The sequence below is a fragment of the Sarcophilus harrisii genome, chromosome 1 (assembly GCF_902635505.1).
Source record: "Sarcophilus harrisii chromosome 1, mSarHar1.11, whole genome shotgun sequence".
Lineage (NCBI taxonomy): Eukaryota > Metazoa > Chordata > Mammalia > Dasyuromorphia > Dasyuridae > Sarcophilus > Sarcophilus harrisii.
This window is the reverse complement of record NC_045426.1, coordinates 548,867,593-548,890,369: the sequence shown is the minus strand read 5'-3', so window position 1 is coordinate 548,890,369 and position 22,777 is coordinate 548,867,593. Positions and strand designations below refer to the sequence as shown.

Sequence of the window (22,777 nt, the reverse complement as noted above, 5' to 3'; positions counted from 1 at the left end):
GAGATCCAAGGTTAGAATCTTAGCTTCCAATGGGTTGCATATAAAGATGGCAGAGGAGCCAGAAGGCTTGTTGTATATGGGCCTAAGATCCACTACTAGATATTTCTCCTTGCTGTGTGACAAAGAGAAAAGCTGAGGCTCACAGAGGGTAGTGACTTTTCCTGTGGTCCATTTCTTTTGTCTTTACTCACAAAGGGAAAAAAGGTAAAAATGTCTTTGGCAAGTATTCAATATTTGGTGTTCCCTGACTCTGTAAGAGTGATCTATCAGTTTTCTTTACCATTCCTTGGGGGTATTTGACCATCCTTCAAACACAGAGTCATTGTGAGCCTTCTTTTTTACACATAGAGCTAAAAATTGGATTCAATGACATTCAACAATTATTAAATACTTTGTCATTGAACCATGCTAGATCCAATACAAAAAAACTAAAAGGGGGGGAAGGGATTTTCACTTTAGTCATTGTCCTTAAAAAGCTTTATTATCCTATTTCATTAATGCAAATTTCTCATCATTAGAGGCCTTCAAAGGCTGGATGACCGTTTTTTGGAGATTTTAGAATGTAGGCTTCCTGAGGGCAAAGACCATCTCATTTTTTGTCTTGATATGCCTAATGCCTGGAACATAGTAAGCATTTAATAAATATTTATTGATATATAGGACAAGTATGCCTAGAGCCCCATTTTGAGGGGTAAGGGGTAAGTGGTCATATCTTCATCTGTCTATCTGCTCACTTCCCCCTTTTTATTTTTTTTGGCTTTTGTTTCCTTAGGTTTCATCGACCGTAGCAGTTGAATTCCACTTGAGTACTATGCTGTCTTCAAAACATGAATTTATAAGAACCATAAGTGCTGGTATTATTCACTTCTCCCATTACCATGTAAATCTTCTGAACTGCCTTTTTTTAAAAGAAGAGAAAAGAAGAAAAATAAACATAATGAGGATTATATATATATTATACATATCTGTAAACTTGATGGTTACCATTCAGTCATCAGACCTGCTGACATAACTTCTGACAGTGAAATACCCCCCACCCCACCCCTGGCAGGGCCAAGGACAACAGCTTGGCGTCCTCATTTTAAGACTTTCTGGCATGTGGATGTGTCCTATTTGTCCAAGCCCAGCTGGTAACTGCATTCATTCTGTCTTCAGCCACCCTCATTCTCGCAAGTATCTGTCACTCAACTCCAAAGAAAACTGAATGACTGTACAGAGTAAAAAAGTTCAGACTAGCCTTTTAAGTAAAATCCCAAGCACTTAAACCAAATGTGGCTTCTGGTTTGGGAAGCACCTTAGGAGGAGGAAGCAGTCAGGGAGTGCTGCTCTTAGCGACCCCTTTCCTTACCACTCCTTCCATCTCATACCTGTCTCCATCCTCCATACACTAAACACAAAGGAAAGCCCTTTTCTACCTGTGTTTATAATCAACTATTGGTCACCAGAGGGGTGTGCACCTTGAGGAGCTGAAAGTTCAACCTGGATAACTGGTAGAATCACCTCAGAGCAAAGCTGTCTCCTTCCAGCAAAATTTGCTTAAAATGAATAAAGTCAGCATATTTATTTATTAATGAAAATGGATGACCCCCCAACTGTTAGAAATCAGAATGCCACCAGCATTCTCTCTCACACGCACATAATAACTGAATGTTATTAAGGTACAATGGTTATATAGGCATGTATATATCAAACTTGCTTTATGGACACAATGGTCTACCTAGCCACCCTGCTTGGCTTCTGTTCTTAATTTTCCTAACATGCTCCAATGCTGATTTTTGTAAAGTGCACCATTTTAAGATTATGTATGTCTTCGAAGGGAAGTGGGCACAGCAACAAAGCCTGAAGGGCTGGAAACAAGAGTTCATGCTGCCACCATTGGTCCTTAAATAACAGATGGGCCCCTCCTCCAAAAACACCACACTTGGCTTTCAATTCCCTCATCTTTTGAAGAGTTCTCTTGGAAGCACATTGGCAATTCTATGTGAGCTCAGCATGCATCAGAACTGTACAGCTAAGAACACCAGCCATCCCATGGTGCACCCTATTGATCCTTTAAAACCAGCATGATTTTTTTCCCCAACTCTTTTATAATGCAAATAAGAATGAGTTGATTTACGAAATGCTTGCCCTAATTGGCCAGTAAAAAAGAAAATGCACTAATCTTGAGGGAATATGGATCTCTCAATGCATTATGATGAAAAGACTCAACTCTTAAACTGATCTCTCACAGTGGACATAACTACTGTCCTCAAGGGAGTCATATTTACTTTAGTTTTGTTTCTGAGAGAGCCAATAAGTCCAGAGTAATAAAGCTCTCTACCCAGATATGTGTGAAAATTTGCTTGTCATTCTAATAATTTAATGAGATCCTTGCATTCTCCACCTCATGTATATTTTACTTAGAAGTAAACTAACTAGACTTACACACAAACAAAAAGTTAATCCCATCACCTTCCCCAAACACTATCACAATCACCACTATCAACCCTAAAGATACCATATTTGATTTGTGGCAGAAGGAAGTCCTTTAAATTCTTGCCAACAGCTGGGGTCATGCTGCTTTCAGGGGGACAGCACATATCTGGAATAGGTAGGACAGCTCCTCAGGGTAGAGTTCGCCAGCTAAAGGACCCCCACTCATGAATTCCTCCAGGCCATTAGGAAGGTGCATCCCAAGGGTCCGGTGTGTATGTTATTCCTGAGGCTTTTTGTTTTTATTTGAATGTTGAGTTTTACTATCTATTGTTATGGGGAGACATTTTGTTCAAGGAGAATGTACCAGGATTTTAATTCAGCTGTAAATAAGATCTTCCCAAAAGGTTTACTGACATGTGAATGTGCAAAGTGGCTTAATGAAAGAGTTAGGGCCCTATTGTTTGACTCCTATACCCAGTATTGAAGGTGCTGGTATTGTGTTGGTTTCCAAGTTGAGGGAAATTGGTTTTTCCTACCCCTGTTAGGTCACCAGTAACCTGCAGTACTTCATGATATACAATAACCCTTGGTTTTCCCTTAGAATAAGGGGGAAATTCTTCTGTGGGCTATACCCCTCTCACCAAGGGATTAATGTCTCCACTCTGCTTTTTAAGCCCTCTGAGGGCTCCATGTAACATTCCTAGATCTCACAAGGAGCCAACCAGCAAGATAACCTGGGTTCTCTCCCTGAAGTGCCCAACTATTGCGGTCCACTTTATATATAAGATGATTAACCAAATTTATTTTTGCCTTCCTGCAAAACCCCTTTTCCCCAGACAACATTTGCACTGTTAGATGTGTATCATCACAACCCTCTGACAACAGTGGGAATTGTGCTTGCAGGGCCACAATGGGATATTTCCAGCTTCACTTATGTGGCTCTTATGCCCACCTCACTCCCACCATCTACCATGGGTAGCATCAACAAATATGGACTGCAGGCTGAGGCCCTCTACTCTGTGGCTGTTTTTGTAATACCTTGAGTTCTTCATTGAAGTCTGTCATTTCTTTTTACAACATTGCTATGTCAATTGAGCCAATACACGTTACTTTGTAAGACTTTGATTCCAATTCAGACAGAAGAGGGGTATCCTAGATTCTGTTTAAACTGCATCTCTCTTCTAAGGAAGCTATAGTTTTTGACTGAAGGCTTCTATTATGTAATATGAATTCCCAGTGCTCAAAAATCTATGGGGAACATCTGGATTATTTTAAGAAGGGGGGAAAAGATGTTATATTTTCTAGCCAAGGTTAATTTTACCAAACATAGACTCCTTAATGCTGGAAGAAAAAAGATTTCTATGTATATTTCTGTCGGTTTGCTTTTGTTTTTGTTTTTTTAATTCTAAAGCCAGTTTTCATCTTCAATTACAACAGGTTGGAATTGGAAGGGACCTTTAAAATCACCTAACTCCACTTCTTAATTTGAAATTCAGAGAGGTCAAAACTTTCCCCAGATCATATAGTAAATAGTGGCTCTAAGATTTGGACCTATAAATGATACTGTTTCTGCATCCAAGGACAGAGTGGATCCCCTGAACCAGGGGCTTTCCATTCAATTAGAAAACATACACAGTGAATAGTCGGTGAAATAGAAACAGTTGTCAATGTTTCATTCTTTTCCCTTCTTGAGAAAGGAGCATTTACAAAGTGAAAAACTAATATGGTGGCACACACTCAGAAGAATGATATCTTTTAACATTTCTTCATGCAGAGGATTAGCCAACGATACCTGAAATGGCTTTTTCCCATGTGTCTGTTACATCCAGAACCAGCTGCATTTTCCAGTTGCTAACCCAGTGTCTGTACATAGCTCATCTTTGTATAGGAGTGAATGTGGTGGCTGTCAATCCTGTGCTCTTCAAGTATTGTAATTGACCAGATCATGAAAAAAAAAAAATTATCTGTAAATAGGAGAACAATTAAACTGGATCTCTTGTGTCCTGGGTTTTGTACATACAGAAACTGCATGGTATTTAAATTATTGTTTGTCTCTGATGATGTATGCAGTTTCTTTAACAATAACAACAAAAAAAGTTTTAAAAAAAAAAAAGTGTTTCCGTCTCCTGTCTGTTTTCCTCAGCTATGGGTCTCGTTTTTTTTCTCAATAATATTTTATTTTTTCAATTACATGTAAAAAACATTTCAACATTCACTTTTGTAAAATTTTGAGTTCCAGATTCTTCCTTCTTCCTCCCTTCCCAAGACAGCAAGCAATCAGATATAGACTATATATGTACAATCATTTTAAACATATTTCCATATTAATCATGTTGTAAAAGAAAAATCAGAACAAAAGGGAAAAAACACGAGAAAGATAAAACAGACCAAAAAAAAAAAAAAAAAAAGCTAAAAATAGTATGCTTCAATCCATATTCTGTCTCCATAGTTCTCTCTCAGGATGTGGATAGTCATTTCCATCTCACATATATTGGAATTATCTTGGATCATTGTGTTGCTGAGAAGAGCTAAATCTATCATAGTTAATTACATCATAATCTTGCTGTTACTGTATACAGTGTTCTTCTGGTTCCACTCACCTCACTTAGTATCAAATCATGTAAGTCTTTCTAGACTTTTCTGAAATCAGCCTGCTCATTATTTCTTATAGAACAATAATAATTCATTACATTCATATACCGTAACTTACTCAACCATTCCTCAACTGATGGTCATCTCCTCAATTTCCAATTTCTTGTCACTACAAAAAGGGGCTGCATGTGAGTGTACATGTATCATTGGTACATGTACATGTGGGTCCTTTTCCCTCTTTTCTTATCTTTTTGGGATACAGACCCAGTAGTGACAGAGTTTTATAGCCCCTTGGGTATAGTTCCAAATTGTTCTCCAGAATGGCTGGATCAGTTCACAACTCCACCATCAAAGCTTTAGTATTCCTATTACATTCTCTCCAACATTTATCATCTTTTCCTGTCATCTTAGCCAATCTGATACATGTGATGAGATTTTATATATATAGTTGTCTTAATTTGCATTTCTCTTATCAATAGTGATTAGAGCATTTTTTCATATGACTACATATGACTTTAATTTCTCCATCTAAAAATTGTTCACATTTTTTGACCATTTATAAATTAGGAAATGATTTATATTCTTATAAATTTGAGTCAATTTTCTATATATTTTAGAAAAAAGGGATTTATCAGAAATACTGACTATAAAAATTGTTTCCCAGCTTTCTGCTTCTACAGATTTCATTCTTAACCATTAGATACCTACAGGGTACTTGATGCTTTAAAGAAGGAGTTCTTAACTGTCTTTATGCCAAGGAACCCTTTGGCAATCTGGGAAAGCTATGGACTTCTCAGAGTAATAGTTATAAATTAATAAAAATAAAATACATAGGATTACAAAGGAAACCAAATCTACTGAAATATAGTTACCAAAATATTAAAACAAATTCACAGAAATGCCATCTCAGCCCCACTTAAGAACCCTGAGGATGAGAGGAGCATAACTTAAAAGCTAGAAGGGACTTCAAAGATCACTTCCAAAATCCTCATTTTACAGATAAGTAAACTGAGGTTCCAGGCAAACTTAAGCAACTTGTTCCCAGTCATACAGCATCAGAAGATTTGAATCTGGTTTCTCTGATTCCATCAGGCTTCCTCTGATTAGTAGAGAAATGATATAGATGAAAGAAAAGATACAGGAAAATTTCTCATCGAACATTCCCAGGGAAAGAGGAGAGTCATGTTACAGATAACTGAAGCTTATCTTAAATTATTTTTTTTTCATTTCATAAAATTTAGGGTGGAAACTGCTCTAAAATGTATTATAATTCTTTCTTACTGTCTTTGAATATTATGACTGTAATTTAAACTTTGCTTGACATTTTACCACATCATTGTGAGCACTTGTTTTATACTGAAATAATGTGTTATAAATGCTAATATTAATAAGGTTCTTAGAACAATGTTTGACATATAGCAGGTACTTAATAAATGCTTATTCCTTTGCTCTCTCCCTCCTATGTCATACAGTACTCTCAGGAGCTATTGCATTAGCTGCTGTTTACTCCAGAACCATAAAATTCCAGCTTTAGAACTAGAAAGAACTTGACTAGATGTCTACTAGTACTGCTACTAGGTGTTTCAAATTTTAAGTTTAAATATAGTTTTAAAAAGGTTAATTTGTTTTGTTTTAATTCTTTGCTCTTGCTGTCAGGCTCTTAGTATTTATTTACTAAGTAGGTTTGACTCAACTCAACCAACCCTCTCACTTCTGTATTAAAAGCACAAGCTAGAGAACCAGAGAACCATGGCTCTGTGATAACTATTTTGGCTACTGAAGGACTTTTTTGGGAAGAGGGCAGATATATATTTCCTGCTATGTTCCAAATAAATAAGGATATTGGAACTGATTTCCAAGTAAGCGGGGGTGTTCCCATGATTGTTTATTCTGCCACTTTTTATGTAGAAGATTTTTGTACCAAAAACTTGCTCTGGAAGAAGGTATATTTTATTAATAAATAATTCAGAAAAAAAAGTTTTTCATTTGACTGTTAGTCACTAGCTCAGGGGAATAGATCTAGTGGGTTTGAGTCAAACAAGACCCCAGACCCTTTACACATAGCTTGTGACTTTGACCAAGTCCCTTTCCCTTTTTGGCTTCATTTCCTTATCTGTATAGCACAAAAACAAAGAAAAATAATATTTTTAAAATAAAATTAAATATATTTCCCTTAGTTCACGTAGGGCCTTCCTATGCATTCTAAATCCCAAACTCTGAAAGATGTACTTATTTTGCTACTCAGACAAGGCATAACATTTAAAAAAAAAAAGAAAGAAAAAGAAAAGAGGCAGCTAGATGGTGCTATGAATAGAAAACTAGCACTTGAGTCAGTAAGACCTGAGTTCAAATTCAGCCTCAGATACTTAACACTTCCTAGCTATGTGACCCTGGGCAAGTCAATTAACCTTAATTAGTTTGTAAATAAATAAATTATTTAAAATAAAAAAAGAGAGAAGAAAAGAAAAACAATTAATTAAATAGCATAGTAATAAAAGTAATGAGTTTTTCCTCCATAAACTTGGAGCCTACTCTCCTATAAATAATCAATGGGAAGAATATGCACAATTTGGGAAGACATATGTTGGTGGTTGTGGTTTTTTAGTCATTTCAGAGCCTTTGTGACCTCATTTGGGGGGTTTGGGGCAAAGATACCAGAATGGTTTGCCATTTCTGTTTACACATGAAAAAATTGAGGCAAACAGAGTTAAATAAATTGCTCAACATTTGAGGCCAGATTTGAGCTCTAGAAGATGAATCTTCCTGCTTTCTGGTCTGGTACTCTAGCCACTGCATCACTTGGTTGCCCAAATGGAGAAATACATAAATAAGGAATTTATGTGAAAACGCACATCGAGAGACAATTCATGTGTTCAAGGTTAGAAGGGTACCAATGTCTTATATCATATTGCTCCTGCTAGGCTGGTTTCCTCCTGCTTTTAGTAGATTGCAAGTTCAAGATAAGTTAACACCATAATATGGCAGTCAAAAAATATAGTTATCCCTTCCACATTGAAACTTTCTGATCACAGTTTTGATATATCACCAGTCAGCTTGAGAAATCAAGTATGAATTTGGGGGAGTTTTGCAGAAGCCACAGACAACACATAAAGGCTAGCACATGACATGGACTTTATGCCCAAATATTTAACCCAAATTTTACAATGTCTGTAAACACCCTGCAAAAGAAAAAAATATTCACACTCTTTCCTCTAGTATGAAGGAAAGATCAAAAAATTTTATACAGAACTTCCAGATTATTGGGGCACCTTATACCCTCACCTTCACCCCTACTCTCCACTCTGCCATGATGTAGAAGGGATAATTGTAGTTAACAAATTTTGATTGCCTCACCATAGTAAAAATACTGCCCTTGATGAAGTGATCAGATCACTTTAGGATCTTATGCGTAGTTCTCAGAACTACACCAACTGCAAAGTATCCAGAGGAAAGTGTCCATAATCACAAAGAGACTCAAAGCAGGTGATAGAAAGCTAAACGAGGAGCAGCTCTTTTTATCTTTTCAGTTAAGAACAAATCAAATTCCATTTTTACACACTATAATTACTTCAACAAATTTGTAGTGATGCAGTTTGTCTTGTATTAGGAAAGACTTCATGTTTTCCTCAGAGAATTGATTGCCTGCCTCAGAATACTGAGGTATTTCCTTCTTAGTGGAAGAGTTCAGGAAAAGATTGAATGTCTTTGCTTCAGGAATGTAAAAGAAGGGAAATGTGCTTCAGATGGGAGATGTAGACATGACCTCCAAAGACAGCTCTACATTGAGATTGTCTGATTCTAATGCAGGCTTATCTAAAACTGAATCCACAGCTGCACACATAGGTTGTAAAACTTCCATAATTGTTCATGTCAGACAAGAAATATAGATTAAGTATTTACAAGAATTTTTAATTATATGCAACCCAGTAATGGGCTATTTAGGGAGTTGGGCTAAAAGACATGTTGGCTGAAGTTCAACAGGGAAGAACAACTCATCAATTCTTGTGTTTCTCTTTCCACTTCCACTCTTAAAGCCAATTGTCTACTCCTGTAAATACAAGGTTTTACTCAGACTACATGTTGTTAGTATAAATAAAGCTCTTTGTATTTCCTAGCAGAGATCCAGGACCATCAAATATGTTTATAGAGTAACACTGCCAAGACAAAAGACTTCAATGAAATTAATTCATAAACCAGTCTTTGAAAGTATATAACAAAGCACAGAGCTGGCAAATTTACTGGTAAAATTTCCCCATTGTGGACATTAGTCAAGAAAGAAGAGAAAGATATAATGGAACTCTATCAAACAATTCTTGCTATCCAATGGGCGAAGGTCCTTATAAGATTATGATTTCCCCTTCGCCAGATGCAATGGAAAATGTGTTGGATTTGAAGTCAGAAGCTCCTATTTAGTTATCAGTATTACCTGACTCTTTGTGACCCCATTTGGAGTTTTCATGGCAGAAATACTGGAATGGTTTGTCATTTCCTTTTCCAGATCATTTTACAAAAAAGGAGGCAAATAGGGCTTAGTGACTCGACCAAGATCACAGTAACTAGTATCTAAACCAGATTTGATCTTCTGAAAATGAATCTTTCTTTTTCCAACCCTAGTGCTCTAGACACTGCAAGACAGAAGGCCTGGGTTTAAATCTCAGTTCTGCAGTTTGCTGCCTACCTATGTGACATCTTGGGAAATCAGAAGATTGGACCAGATGACTTCTAAAGTCTCTCTAGCTCTAAATCTATGAATCACTTCTGGCAACATTCCAAAACAGTCTCACAGTTCACCTATCAATTGTGTTAGAGAAGGGTCTGCTGCATTGGCCTGGCTCTAGGACTAGATGGCCTGCCAAAGATTTTATGAATCAACAGCAACTCAGGATTGAGAACACCAGGGCCCTATTCTGACTCCACAGTTGACTCATAAGAATAATGACTTTGGATTAAAGACTAGTTCAGTAGTTTAGTTTCCAAATTTTTAGATATGAGTAATACATAGGCAGCAAGAAGCATACTCTCTGCTTGGGGTTACAGATCTAGAACCCAAGAATCACGGATACATTTAGACCAGTGCTTCTTAAACTTTTTCCATTTGCAATCCCTTTTAGCCTGAGAAAATTTTATGCAACTCCAGTTATATAAGCATATAAAATAAGTATATAAATCAAACATTTACTATTTATAAATCATAACTCTGCACATTTCACATTCAGTTACAAAATTCTATATGGGGTCAAAACCAACAGTCTAAGAAGCTTTAACCTAGTACCACCTTATCATTTTTACAGATGTTAGAACTTGCCCAAAGTTACTGAGTATCACAGGGGAAATTTCAATCTATATCCCTAACTCCAAAGCAAATTCTAACCCTGAAGAATGATGTTAGAAATAAGACTCTTGTAGTTTGGGGTCTTCTCTGAAGAGGAGCAATGCTGCATAATAACAATCTTCAGAGCCTTACAATTTACAGGGGCAAACATTTATAAACTATTCCTATTATGATAATAAATAGCCAACAACAGCTATGTGGTGTCATATTATAAATTTGTAAAATTCATCTCCATGAAAAAAATAATAAAATCTACTCCCAGCCTCAGCCTGAGTCAAATTTTCCTCCATCCATTAAAAGCTCCAAAGATAATCCTGGTTCCTTTAAGCTAAAGATTTCCTGTTCAGCAGTTCTTATTAGAGAACCGCAAAGTGCCAAGGGATTCTATTGCTCCTTCTATAACACCTGGGCTTGCCCATGGAGCATTAACAAAGTATGCAAGGTATAATAAACCACCTCCTAGAGCAGAGACTGGGGTTACAATACCAAGTTCAAGTCTGACTAAGACTCAATTCTCTTTCTCAGAAATGAGGCCCACTATTGTGTCCATTATGAAATAAGGAAATTGGCTGAGGGAAGTAAAATGACCTCAATAAGAACAATGTGTACAGAACAATTTGGTCACTTTCTTTCTTTAAAAATCAGATATTGCCCATAGGACAGAAAAGCCAAATTGGTGAGACCTGCTCTCCCTGCCTTTCTGTTTCTGTACCCCTTTCCCACTTTAGAGAATTCTACCTCCTTCAAAGAGTTCAGGATTCAAACCTTCTGAAAATCAGCTCTAGAGAAAGGACCAGATTTCAGTCATTCACAACTTAATGTTATGAATTAATGTTGTGATTTAATTAATTGTTTAACTGATTGAATGATTTATTATTTATAATTACAATAGCATGCATTCATTAATTAACTTAATGTTGTGACAATCAAAGTGTTTTAGAAAGTATGCTGGATTTGGGCTTAGAAGACTATGGTTACAATCCTGATCCTGCTAAATACCACCTGTGTAACTTTGGACAAATGACATGACCTCTGTGGGCCTCTCATCTTTATCATGAAAGGGTCAGACTAGATGATCACTGAGGTTCCTTCCAATTCTAAATCCCATTTGAAATCAGGGAATTTAGTCCAGAGAGTCAACAATAAATACAGGACATGAATGAAGGATAATAAGTCTGGGACTCTTCTCTCAAACTGAAAGCTCCAAGAGGAATTCACTAATAGAAGAAGAGGGAAATTTCAGATGAGGAAGCATCTGAGGTATGGTGGCAAAGCCTAGAGAATAAGAAATTCTCATTTTGCTGCTTATTTCTTCTGTGATCTTCAGTAGGTGACAAAGTGTGGAGAATAAGAAATTCTCATTTTGCTGTTTTATTTCTTCTGTGACCTTTGGCAAATGAGACCACAATAGGTTAAAAAAAAAAAGTTACTTAGCTACACACAATAGTGCAATTTACCAGATCAGACAAACAATAACATAGAACCCTGAAAAAACTGGGCAGCGTGATTATATACACAATTTCTCTCAACTCTAAAAGTTCATGGAGAACAAAACATGTCTTTTTATTCTCCTAGAACTGGGAAAATCCTCCTAAAAGGTAAGAGGATGGAGCCTTCAACCTAAGAAGACATGAGAGATTGATTCCAGTTCCTGGCAAAATTTTATAACACATTATTAATGGAATGGTTCACAGAATTTGCAGAACTTCAGAGGCAGAATAGTTCATAATGGCCATTAAATCCAACCCATATCATTTTATGGGTACTTAAAATGGGAAATAGCAATTCCTATGAGACAATATGGTTTCTTGCCAAATATATCTCTTAACTTTTTTTGATAGAATGACTGGAATAGCAGATCAGGAGAATGTTCTAGGCATAAAATGCCTATATTTCACTAACAAAATCTGCTTCATCCTATTTATGTGGGTAAGATAGGGAGATGCAAGTTAATTGATAATTAAGATTAAGTGGATTGAGAATGGGTTAAATGACTCTAACCAAACTATAATCAATTATGATTCGGTGTTAACTTGGAAGGGAGTCTCCAATAGAGTGTTCAACAGAGTGATCACTCACTGTAATGGCTCTTGTTTTTCAACATTTTTATTGGTGACTTATTGGTGACATACATATCATATCTATAGGTGTCACAAAACTGAGGAGAATCTCTTATGTTTTAGATGACCATGTTATGATTCAAGTAAATATCCCAACAGTTTAAATCAATGGGAAGAACTGAATGACTTGTAATTTAAAAAGAAAAATGTAAAGTCTCTCACATCTGAAAAACAAACTTCATATGTACAAGATGGGGGAGATATGATTATACCCAGCTCAAAAAATCTGGGGGCTTTAGAAGCTCAAGTCAAATGAGTTCAACAGATTTTAGAAGCCAAAAAAAAAAAATTAAGTTAATGCCATCTTGAGCTGTGTTAAAAGAGGCAAAGCATCGAAAATAAGGGAGATGACAGTCCCTTTGTCTTCTGCACTTGTTAGTCCCAGATGGTACTTGAAGTACTGGGTCCAATTCAGGGCATCCTACTTCAGTTAGAACATTGACAGGTTGAAACATTAACACAGATGAAAATAACTAGGAACCTAATATACCATTTTACAAGCACTCAAATGGAGAAGCAGGGATCACCATGAGACAACATAAGCTTCATCAAGATTAGGTCATGCCAAACTAATCTCATTGCCTTATTTGAGAAAACAATTAGACTTGGCAGATCTGACCAGTTAGAACTGTTTAGAAGTGAAATTACCTTGGGAATAGGCGGTAGAAAGAAAGAAGGGACTTGATATAAAGATGTACAAGCCAAAGGAAATTCACTACTTGTTGGGGATATTGTAGATTTCCTGTTCTTGTATGGTTTAGATTAGATGGTCTCTGAAAACCCTTCCAATTCAGAGATTCTATGACATTACTTCTTTACCTCTGGGAATCTCTTTTTCCCATGCTAAATGAGGAATTTGGATCAGATAACCTTCTATATATGTCTATAACATACACCTTTACATTGAAACATAGGACTGGTCTAGAAAATAGTCTAATTCAGGTAGTGGGATGTACCTCTATAAATACACCTCTCCTGCCTTTTCTACCCACATCTACATCCCTTTAAAGGCAATTTGCTTCACTCCTAGAGTCTAGGAGTTGACTCATTCTTAGTCTAGGTCCATGAGGATCCTCTAAACCTATGATAATCTAAGTTTGTCCCTCTCAAGAGGGACCTTTTCCCTCCGTCCACTACCTTTCTTTGCTTACCCTTCTCACAGAAACATTCATTAATCCAACACCAAACCAACTGAAAGGAATTAGAACACTATTAGGAGAACACTATTCACACTGTCAACTGTCTATTGACATTCAACTCCCTAGGTCAAGTACCACATCTACTACTACTATTATTATTACTACCAATAGTAACAATAACAAACAACAACAATAAAAATAACAATAATAACATTCAAATAGTATCTGTGATTCAACTGATTTGAGAATTCCCATCAACAATTCAGTTGTAACCCATCTGCACTTGACATTTCTGTATAACACCCATGCTCTTCCATAAATTTGCCATAGGGGGTCCACACGATGTGCTGGAGGTTTTCCTCACTTTCTCCTGACATCTCCAGTGTACCAGGAAGCACTCAGACTAATCTAACATCCTCCCTTATCCTCAATAGACTATTTTCTCTCCCTATTATATATATTATATGTCTCCCCCATATATTATATATCTCCTTCTTTTCTTCTTTGACAAGACTCACTGGTTATATCTTGCACCCTATTCTGCATATTCCATGTTTCTCCCCAGTGACCTCTGCGTGATTATTTTTCAATCTTTTAATTCTTCCAATACTATCATATTTCCTTTCTCATGCCATACAGAAAAACCAGTAGAATGCTATTATTAAAAGGGTGAGTTTTTGTTTTCATAGAGAACTGAGGTCATTAAAGAAGCTTTGCAATTTCCCACAGACAATCCAGCAAAGTCTCCCTTTGTACTCAGCTATATAGGTCCAAATCATTTTCCATTTGTACTCTCTGTTTCCAATTAACAACTGACAACTCCCCATAGATCATTCACCCAAATGCATGTCAAAATTTATTCTATACACAAACATACACACACACACACACACACACACACACACACAATCTATTTGGTCTTTTCTGAGTGGATAGTTAAATCAAATTCTTTTGAGTGGTTAGAGATCTCCCAGGAGCTCTATAATGTTCTGAAACTGCATGCAGTAACACAATATCCACAAACAGAAACTTCTAAAGGAATTTCTCTTCAAGACCTTTGTTGAACCTACTTCTCCCTGTTCTATATATACATTCTTCCTCTGATGTGTAGTCATTGAAAAGGGTTATTTCTACTGTTATAGTTGTTAAAGAATGGATGGATAGACAAGAGATACTTTGTTGTAAAAGAGTTTTTAAAGACAGTTTCTAACAAATCAAAACACTTCCTCATAATCAACATCTGAGAAAAGTTATTTCTCTCATATTAATAATTAATTTTTGAATTACATTGAACTGAAAGGTATAGTTGATGGATGACATTTCCCAAACCTCCAGGGGTATATTGGGTATATGTCTTCTGATCCTGGGTGGGAGACCCCACCCAACTGGAGAATATTAAAAAGAATTTAATCTAACTTGAATTCTATCCCATTGTGTTCCTCTCAGCCAGGTCTAAGGAGGGGAGGACTCCTTTTTCTCTAGATTATCCTAGGTGGGGTAAAGTTAGATAACAGATGTCTCCTAGTCCAAGACTTAGTGCTCAGTCCTGTCTTCTAGCTGCTCATTAAAATGAATCCACTTCTCATTATAATATTCACTCTTCTGATCAACAGTTAACCAGAGTCAACTGCTGCTCTCAGAAACACTTACTCTTCTAATATGAGTGGGTTCCATGAAGAGTCTTTGGGAGTTGACAGTGACACTAGCCCCTTCTATTAATTATTGCTTATATGATTAATAAAATAATTGATCAAAAACTGTCTCTCAAACTTTATATATATTATACATCTTTACCATTTCATGATTGACTAAAATGCATAAAGAAATAATAACAAGGGCAGCTAGATGGCTCAGTGAATACAGCACTATCCCTGAAGTCAGGAGAATCTGAGTTTAAATCTGAACTCAGACACTTAACACTTTCTAGTTGTGTGACCCTGGACTAGTCACTTAACCCCAATTGCCTCAGCAAAAATAATAACAAAAATAGTTATTATCTTATTATAATCTTTAGAATTTACTAAATATTTCCCTCAATACAACTCCATAAGGAAGGTATCACAAGATGATTATCCATTTTGCAGATGAGGAAAATAATATTAAAAATAATAAAATTATTTTCATATAATCACATAACTGATAAGTGGTAGATTTGACACATGAGCCTAATACTTTTGGCTTTAGAATCTTTTGGCCATACCAAGCAATTCACAGTAAAAGAGTAGAAAGCAATCAATTCCCTCTCCTCTTCTTATATTCTGAGCCAACCACAGAAACATTAACTTTGGCAAAGTAACATTTGATTTAGAAAGATATAGCTTATTCCAATATCCACAGGCCAGTTTCAATTGGCCACAAGTCCCAGGGAGCAAATGCTCTTTGTTTCATCCAGCAAAAGGAATTCTCCTAAACTCTACTATAAAAATTTCCTTTATCTCTTACATGCCTGGGGCAGGAAGGTGACATTTGAAATATTTTTTTAAAAAAACAACAACAGTAAAACAAAATAAAACAGATCCCTACTTGAATACCAAAAAGCTTATTAATCTTGAAAGACTGTATACTCAAAGGCTGATTCAAAATGGAAAACCAGGCTCCATTGTCTGCAACTCTGATTGAAATTAATGGGACCCAAACTTTTTGCAGTGCCAAAAGCTGACCCTGACTCTGTGAGCCAGCAAAAGCAAAACTGTGGTTATAGATTTGGATATACATAATGAGATGTGTAACTATCTCACTGGGAATCGGAGATATCTCTTAAACTCCAATCAAGACAGATGTGGTTCTTCTTCCAACAAACTTTCTCCAACTGGCACCGTCCTCTTAGAGAGTGATAAAATTCTGTTACATAAACTGGACAAATCGGATGGTTCCATTATGTAAGGGACAGCACGTGTATAATAAAATATAGGGAGTGGTTTGTGAGCCCCGTGTCATAAAACCTCAAGTAACTCTTTGTCTAATATTGTAATTTGGGATTTCCCTACTATTTAATAGTCAAACGTCTAATACAAGAAATATACTATTACATCTCATAATTCCACAACTTCTGCAAAAACCCTGTTTTGCAATTTGCTGTCAGCTAACAGTTTGGTAAACATCTATTCTCTTTTTTAGTAGTAGTCTTTATTTAGTAGTAGTATTATTTTATAGTAGTATGTTTTGTTTTTATATCTACATTTCCCTCAATATCCCTTTCCTTCCCTCCTCCCAGAAAACTAGCTTTTCTAACCAAAAAACCAAAAATTCAGAATATGAGAAAAAAAATTCAGCAAATCCAAAAACACTTTGAAAAACCAAATATACATATTGTTCTATACCTGTGAACCTTCACCTTTGTGAAGGAATTAGAGGAGCTATGTTTTCATATCTCTTCTTTGCCTGTAGCACTCTTAGCAGAACTCTTTGGATTTATTCTAGTCAAAATCTAATAAGCAGTTACTGAACTAGAAATGCCAAATAAAGTATATGAGAAGAAAATATTGACATCATGAAAAACTGATATGGTGGAAAGAATGCTGGAAGTGGAATATTATTATATAATAAATAACAACAAATATAAAGAATTCAGAGAAATTTGAAAAAACTTGTAAGAATTGATGATGGAATAAACAGAACCACGAAAACAATTTATAACAATGACTATAATAATGTAAAGGGAAATCACATTGAAAGATATCAATACTTAATGGATTCAGTAAACAATCTTGACTTCAGAGATGCTAAATATCTTAAACACAGGTGTCCCTTCCACAGAGAGGTGGTGGACCATAGGAGAAGAAAGTAAGACAAAGCTAAAGTATTGCTTCATTTTGTTTAACTATTTTTCTTTGTTATAAAGCTGGACTTTATGGGAGGAAGGGAAATGAGGAGTGAAAACTGGGAGGTGATTGCAATAGGTATAAGAAAGTAAATGTTTTTGTTTTTTTTTTAAAGCCAAGACAAGAAAAAGAATGGACTTTAGACCCAGCTTTGCTCCAGTGAGTTATTTAATCTCTATGAATCTTAGTTTCCTCCTCTGTAAAATGCAATAAACTATCTACCTTACAGACTACGTATGTAAGCACCTTATGAAAAACAGAAGATTGTCACATTGCAAAAATGTGAGAAACATTAAGCAACTGAAGAAATTGTGACCATGCTTTCAAGCAGAAGGTAACAAAAGTTTAAGGAAGTCTCTCTGAATCACATGATTTGGTGTTTCCCCACCAATTATCAGTTTAACAACTAATCCAAAACCTGTCATGTTCTTTTCCTCAGTAGAAGTAAGCTTCTAAAGGAAACCTGTTTCACTTTATTTTTCCACTATCACACAGAGTGACTGGAACCACTGTTCTAGACTAGGGATTCTTTATCATTTTTGAATCATGGACAGCTTTGGCAGTCTGGTGAAGACTATTTCTGAAACAGTATTTCTCAAAATACTGCTTTTGAATGAATAAAATAAAGTATATAGGATTTACAAAGAAAACCAAATTATAGTGAAATGCAGTTATTGTTATATTTTTTAAAAGAAGTTAAAACTTCACATTAAGAATTCCTTAGTGAAAGCTTAAATAAATGCTTGTTGAATGAATGAATTATAATTTATGGCTTTCTCTGAATCTCTGACTCTTTCTCTGCATTTCAGAATTCTCTGAATCTTTGGAATTTTTCAGTCACCCATCCAAATTCTAACCTAAGGAGTAGATTTATACTTTAAACTGTAATACAGTAAATATATAAAGCTATCTTTATCTCTCTTATCTATCTATAAACTATTAGGATTCTAGATTCCAAGAAGGAAAAAAAAATCCCTATAATTTTGGGGAGAAGCTAAAAGAGAAACCCATCCTTCACCTGTGGTCCTTCACTTCTACAAATGCTTAAAGTCAAAGATGTTTCAACCTTTTCCTTCAAAGAATCTCCCTCTGAGCATACAGTGAACACACCTGACTCCCAACTAGTTCCTCAGAGACTTTCTTTCTCTTCCCAATATGACAGCAAAGTAGGAGAATAAAAAAAGACCTAAAAAAGACCCGCTTTCCGTCCAAAGTAAGAATACAGTTATTTTTAATGGTTAAATTTTGTTGAAACAAAGCAGTCAAACATAAACATGCATATAAATTATGAAGTATAGTCTTCCTAAAATAACACAATTGTACAAAACTGGCATAGAAAAGACTGAGACTAAGTTCAAAACACTCTGTATTTTGGCAATTTACCACTTGTACCAAGAAAGGAAGGCTGCACATGCTCTCAGTAGAAAAAGGCAGCACCAATATTATGCATTGTCTTTGATCTGAGTTTTGTGACTATTTAATGCTATCTTCATTGACACAAAGATATTCAGCATGTATTGTTCCTTTGGATCTCCTCTCATAACTTTCCATCACTTTGCTGGATCTTTATCTAGGTCACACATACTAACTGCAGGTGTCCCCCAAAGCTTCATCCTGACCCATATTCTCTTTTTTGCCTCTATACTCTCTTAACAATCATACCTGTTCCCAGGGGTTATAATTCCATGTTTACATAGATGATTCCTAACCTTAACTTCTCTCCTGAGTTCCAGTGCTGCCTTTTGGGCATCTCAGAATGGCTATCTTCTAAGTAACTCAAAATCTAAACCAAAACTCAGTATCTTTCATTCTCCCCTTTTCCCCAACTTTTCTATTATGGCCAAATAAGGTGTCACCACCATCCTCCCAGTTACCCAAGCTGACAATTTTAATGTCATGCTCACCTCCTCATTTGTACTCACATTACATATCCAAACCATTGGCAGACTTTCAAGTCCTTCCATCTTTATATCTCTTTTATAAATCATATTTTCTCTGCTCACTTAGGTCTTGTTCATCTCTCTTCTATATTAAATCAATAGTCTTCTAATTAGTTTTCCTGCCGTACTCAGCTGCCAAAGTGAGTTTCCTAAAGTACAGGTCTGAACAAATCACATATATACTCAGTAACCTTCATTGGCTCCCAAAAGCCTTCAAAATCTGGCTTCTTACCTACCCAGTCTATTCACACTGTATTATTCCCTTCCATATACTCTAAGATCCACCTACACTGGCTTCTTTGCTGTTTCTCGAGCATCATGTTTAAGAAATCTCCCATTTCCATGTTTATGCACTGACTGTCCCCTATGCCCTCCTCACCAACTACTCTTCCCTGGCTACTTTAATACTTAGCTCAAGACAGATTTCAGAAAAACCTGGGAAGGCTTTTATGAATTGATACAAAGTAAAATGAGCAGAACCAGATTATTATACATTGTAACAGCAACATTGTGTGATGATCAGCTATGATTGACTTAGCTCATCTTAGCAACGCAATGATCCAAGACAATTACAAAGGGCTCATGATGAAAAATCCTATTGACATCCAGAGAAAGAACTGATAGTCTCTGAATGCAAATCAAAGCATACTATTTTCACTTTTTTGTGTGTGTGTTCTTATTGGTTTGTTTCTTCTTTTAGAACTATGAGTAATATGGGAATATATATTACATGACTGCACATGAGGAAAAAGGGAGGGGTGAGGAGGGAGAAAAATTTGAAACTCAAAATTTTGGGGAAATTAATGCTTAAAATTTTCTTTACACATAATTGGGAAAAATAAAATATTGTTGCAAAAATACTTGGCTCAATATCTATCTTCTACAGGAGGTTCCTGTTGATGTATTCTCTATCTATTCAACCAGGGTCTTCTCTCTATGAAATCACCTTCCATTTACACTGGATATATCTTGAAATGTATATAAGTATATGTGTATTGTCTCCTCAATTAGAGTCTGAGTTCCTTGAGAATAGGGACTATGCTTTGCCTTTCTTTCTAACCCCCAAACTTAGTAAATGTTTAATAAATGTTTGTTGATTGACTGACTAAAGTTTGGTCTCTGCTGTTTCTGTTAGTCAGATGGTATGTATCCAATGCAACATTTCTTCAGCAAACTCAGGTTCATGTTCCTACCAGGAAAGTCCATGCCTTTGCAATGATGACCTAATATTATATTGGTATCTTGGAGGCAAAAGTTAAAGAGATTTATCAGAATATGAAAGTGCTACCTTTCTAGAGTTTATTTGCCTTGTGAAACAAGGCCAAACCACAACGACATGAGTATAAAAGATTTTAGGACCCTAGGGATGGTAGCCTTCCTCAGAGAGGGAGAAAAATATGATGATTGTTTATAACTTGCTGAGTGCCTTTGTGTGTTTTCTGCTTTATGGGCTCCTGTGAATCTTTTATGTTGTTTTTCAAATTTTCAGTGAGGCAATATAAAGACTGTTCTATACCTAACATATGCATTGCTACCTTGAGTGCTTGAAGAAGACTTGGAAACCTAGACACAATTTAAACACAAGCTATAATTCTGGGAGAGGATAAAATGTAAGAAACAGTGATTTTTTAGGGCTGGGCTCAAGATTGAGTTTAATTTGTATAAGTTTAAGGTAAAAATTCCATTTGGGGTCATGAGTTACACATTAAAGAGATTTTTTTTTTTAAGTGGATGGGAATGATAAGTTAAGGTAAATGAGTGTAATGGAATATTATTGTTCTATAAAAAATGATGAGTAGGCTGATTTCATAAAAGTCTCATAAGGCTTTCATGAATTGATGCTAAGTGAAATGAGTAGAACCAAGAGGACATTATACACAGTAACAAGATTATATGATGACCAATTCTGATGGACTTGGCTCCTTTCAGCAATGATGTGATTCAATGCATTTCCAATAGACTTGTCATAAAAAGTACCATCCACATCCAGAGAGAGAACTATGGAGACTGAATGTTGATCAAAGTATAGTATTTATATAGTACTATAGTATCTTTTTTGTAGTGTCAAGGAACTGTAGAATTATGATAAATCCAGTTTGCATTATTTTTAAAACATATTTCTTCTTTTTTGGAGGTGGGGAAGGTTGGTTTGCTGTCCTCTGTTCTCAAAGAGGATCAAAATGACATCACTATATTAGAGTCAACGTACAGCATGTCTAATTGTGACTGATAAGACTGAAAGATTGGAAGGCTCTACCACAGATTGGGCACAAAGTTTTGGGGATTTTTTGATAGATAAAATTCAACTATCCAGCCTACCATATATCTGATGTCTGGCTTAATATTTCTATATGCAGTGATCTTTTATATTTAGGAACAGCTAGGTGACACAATGGATAGAGCACTGGGTCTGCTGAGTGGATAATGGATTAAAGTGGACATTCAAAAAGACCTGAACTCAAACTCAGCCTCAAACACTTACAGCGATGTGAATCTGGGCAAGTCTGCCCCAGTTTCCTCAACTTTAATAAAATGGGGGGTTATAATAGCACTTACCTCCTAGGGTTCTTGTGAAGATCAAATGAGATAATATTTGTAAGCATTTAGCACAGTGGCATACGGCAGGTACTTGATAAATGACTATATACTTTCTTCCCCCACCCCAATCTCAAGTCTGAAGGAGAAAAGGCAAATTTTCATTCAGCGCTGTCTCATGCTCTGGGCAGCCTATTCAATGCACAGCTGTCACCACAGGCACAATGCATCTGAGGGGTTATTAACCTCAATTTGCTTTCTTTCATTCTTGTTACATGCTGGGTACATCCCTAGGCATTTAATTATCTATCAACATAAAGTCTCAAACTGGACAAACAACAGCTAGGTGACTTAATGGATAGATTATTAGACCTGGAGTCAGGAAGTCCTCAAATGTGGTTTTAGATTTAAGAGACCTAGTTGAGTGGTCCTGAGAAAATCACTAACTTCTTTCAGCCTCAGTTTCCTTAACTATAAAATGGGGATGATAATAATAGCACCTACCTGCCAGAGTTGTTATGAAAATAAAATCAAATATTTGTAAAGTGTTTTACAAATCTTAAAATGCTATATAAATGCCTGCTATTTTTATTTATTATTATTATTATGTGGGTTACATTATCTCCAAAGAAGTAAATTTAGATTTAATTTAGTAAATGTTTCATTCCCATTGCAACTCAGAAGGGGAAAAAAATGTAAATTTTTTTTTAAAGCCTCTTTAGTAAGTAAGCTGAAACTTTCAGAGAGAGCCAGCTCCTTCTCAAATAAGCACATACCAATAAAGAGCCAAATTCTGAAGCATTAATAAAAGGAAGTAGCTTTCCCTTCCTGAAATAGACCTTAGAAAGTAACTAGCTTGATGCTAATCAGAGTGCCAAAGAAG

The 22,777-nt window shown here is 35.9% G+C and overlaps 1 protein-coding gene across 9 annotated transcripts in view; it reads left to right on the top strand.

Annotated features, from left to right (window-relative positions):
- The window catches only part of PHACTR1 (phosphatase and actin regulator 1), a 622,984-nt gene extending 618,582 nt beyond the window's left edge, over positions 1–4,402 (top strand). For all 9 annotated transcript variants that reach the window (XM_031946843.1, XM_023496332.2, XM_031946844.1 and 6 more), the window contains one exon: positions 773–4,402. In XM_031946843.1, the coding sequence (XP_031802703.1) occupies positions 773–788 (16 nt within the window). In that variant the 3' untranslated portion in view covers positions 789–4,402. The remainder of the gene's footprint in view (positions 1–772) is intronic.
- Positions 4,403–22,777: the final 18,375 nt, after the last annotated feature.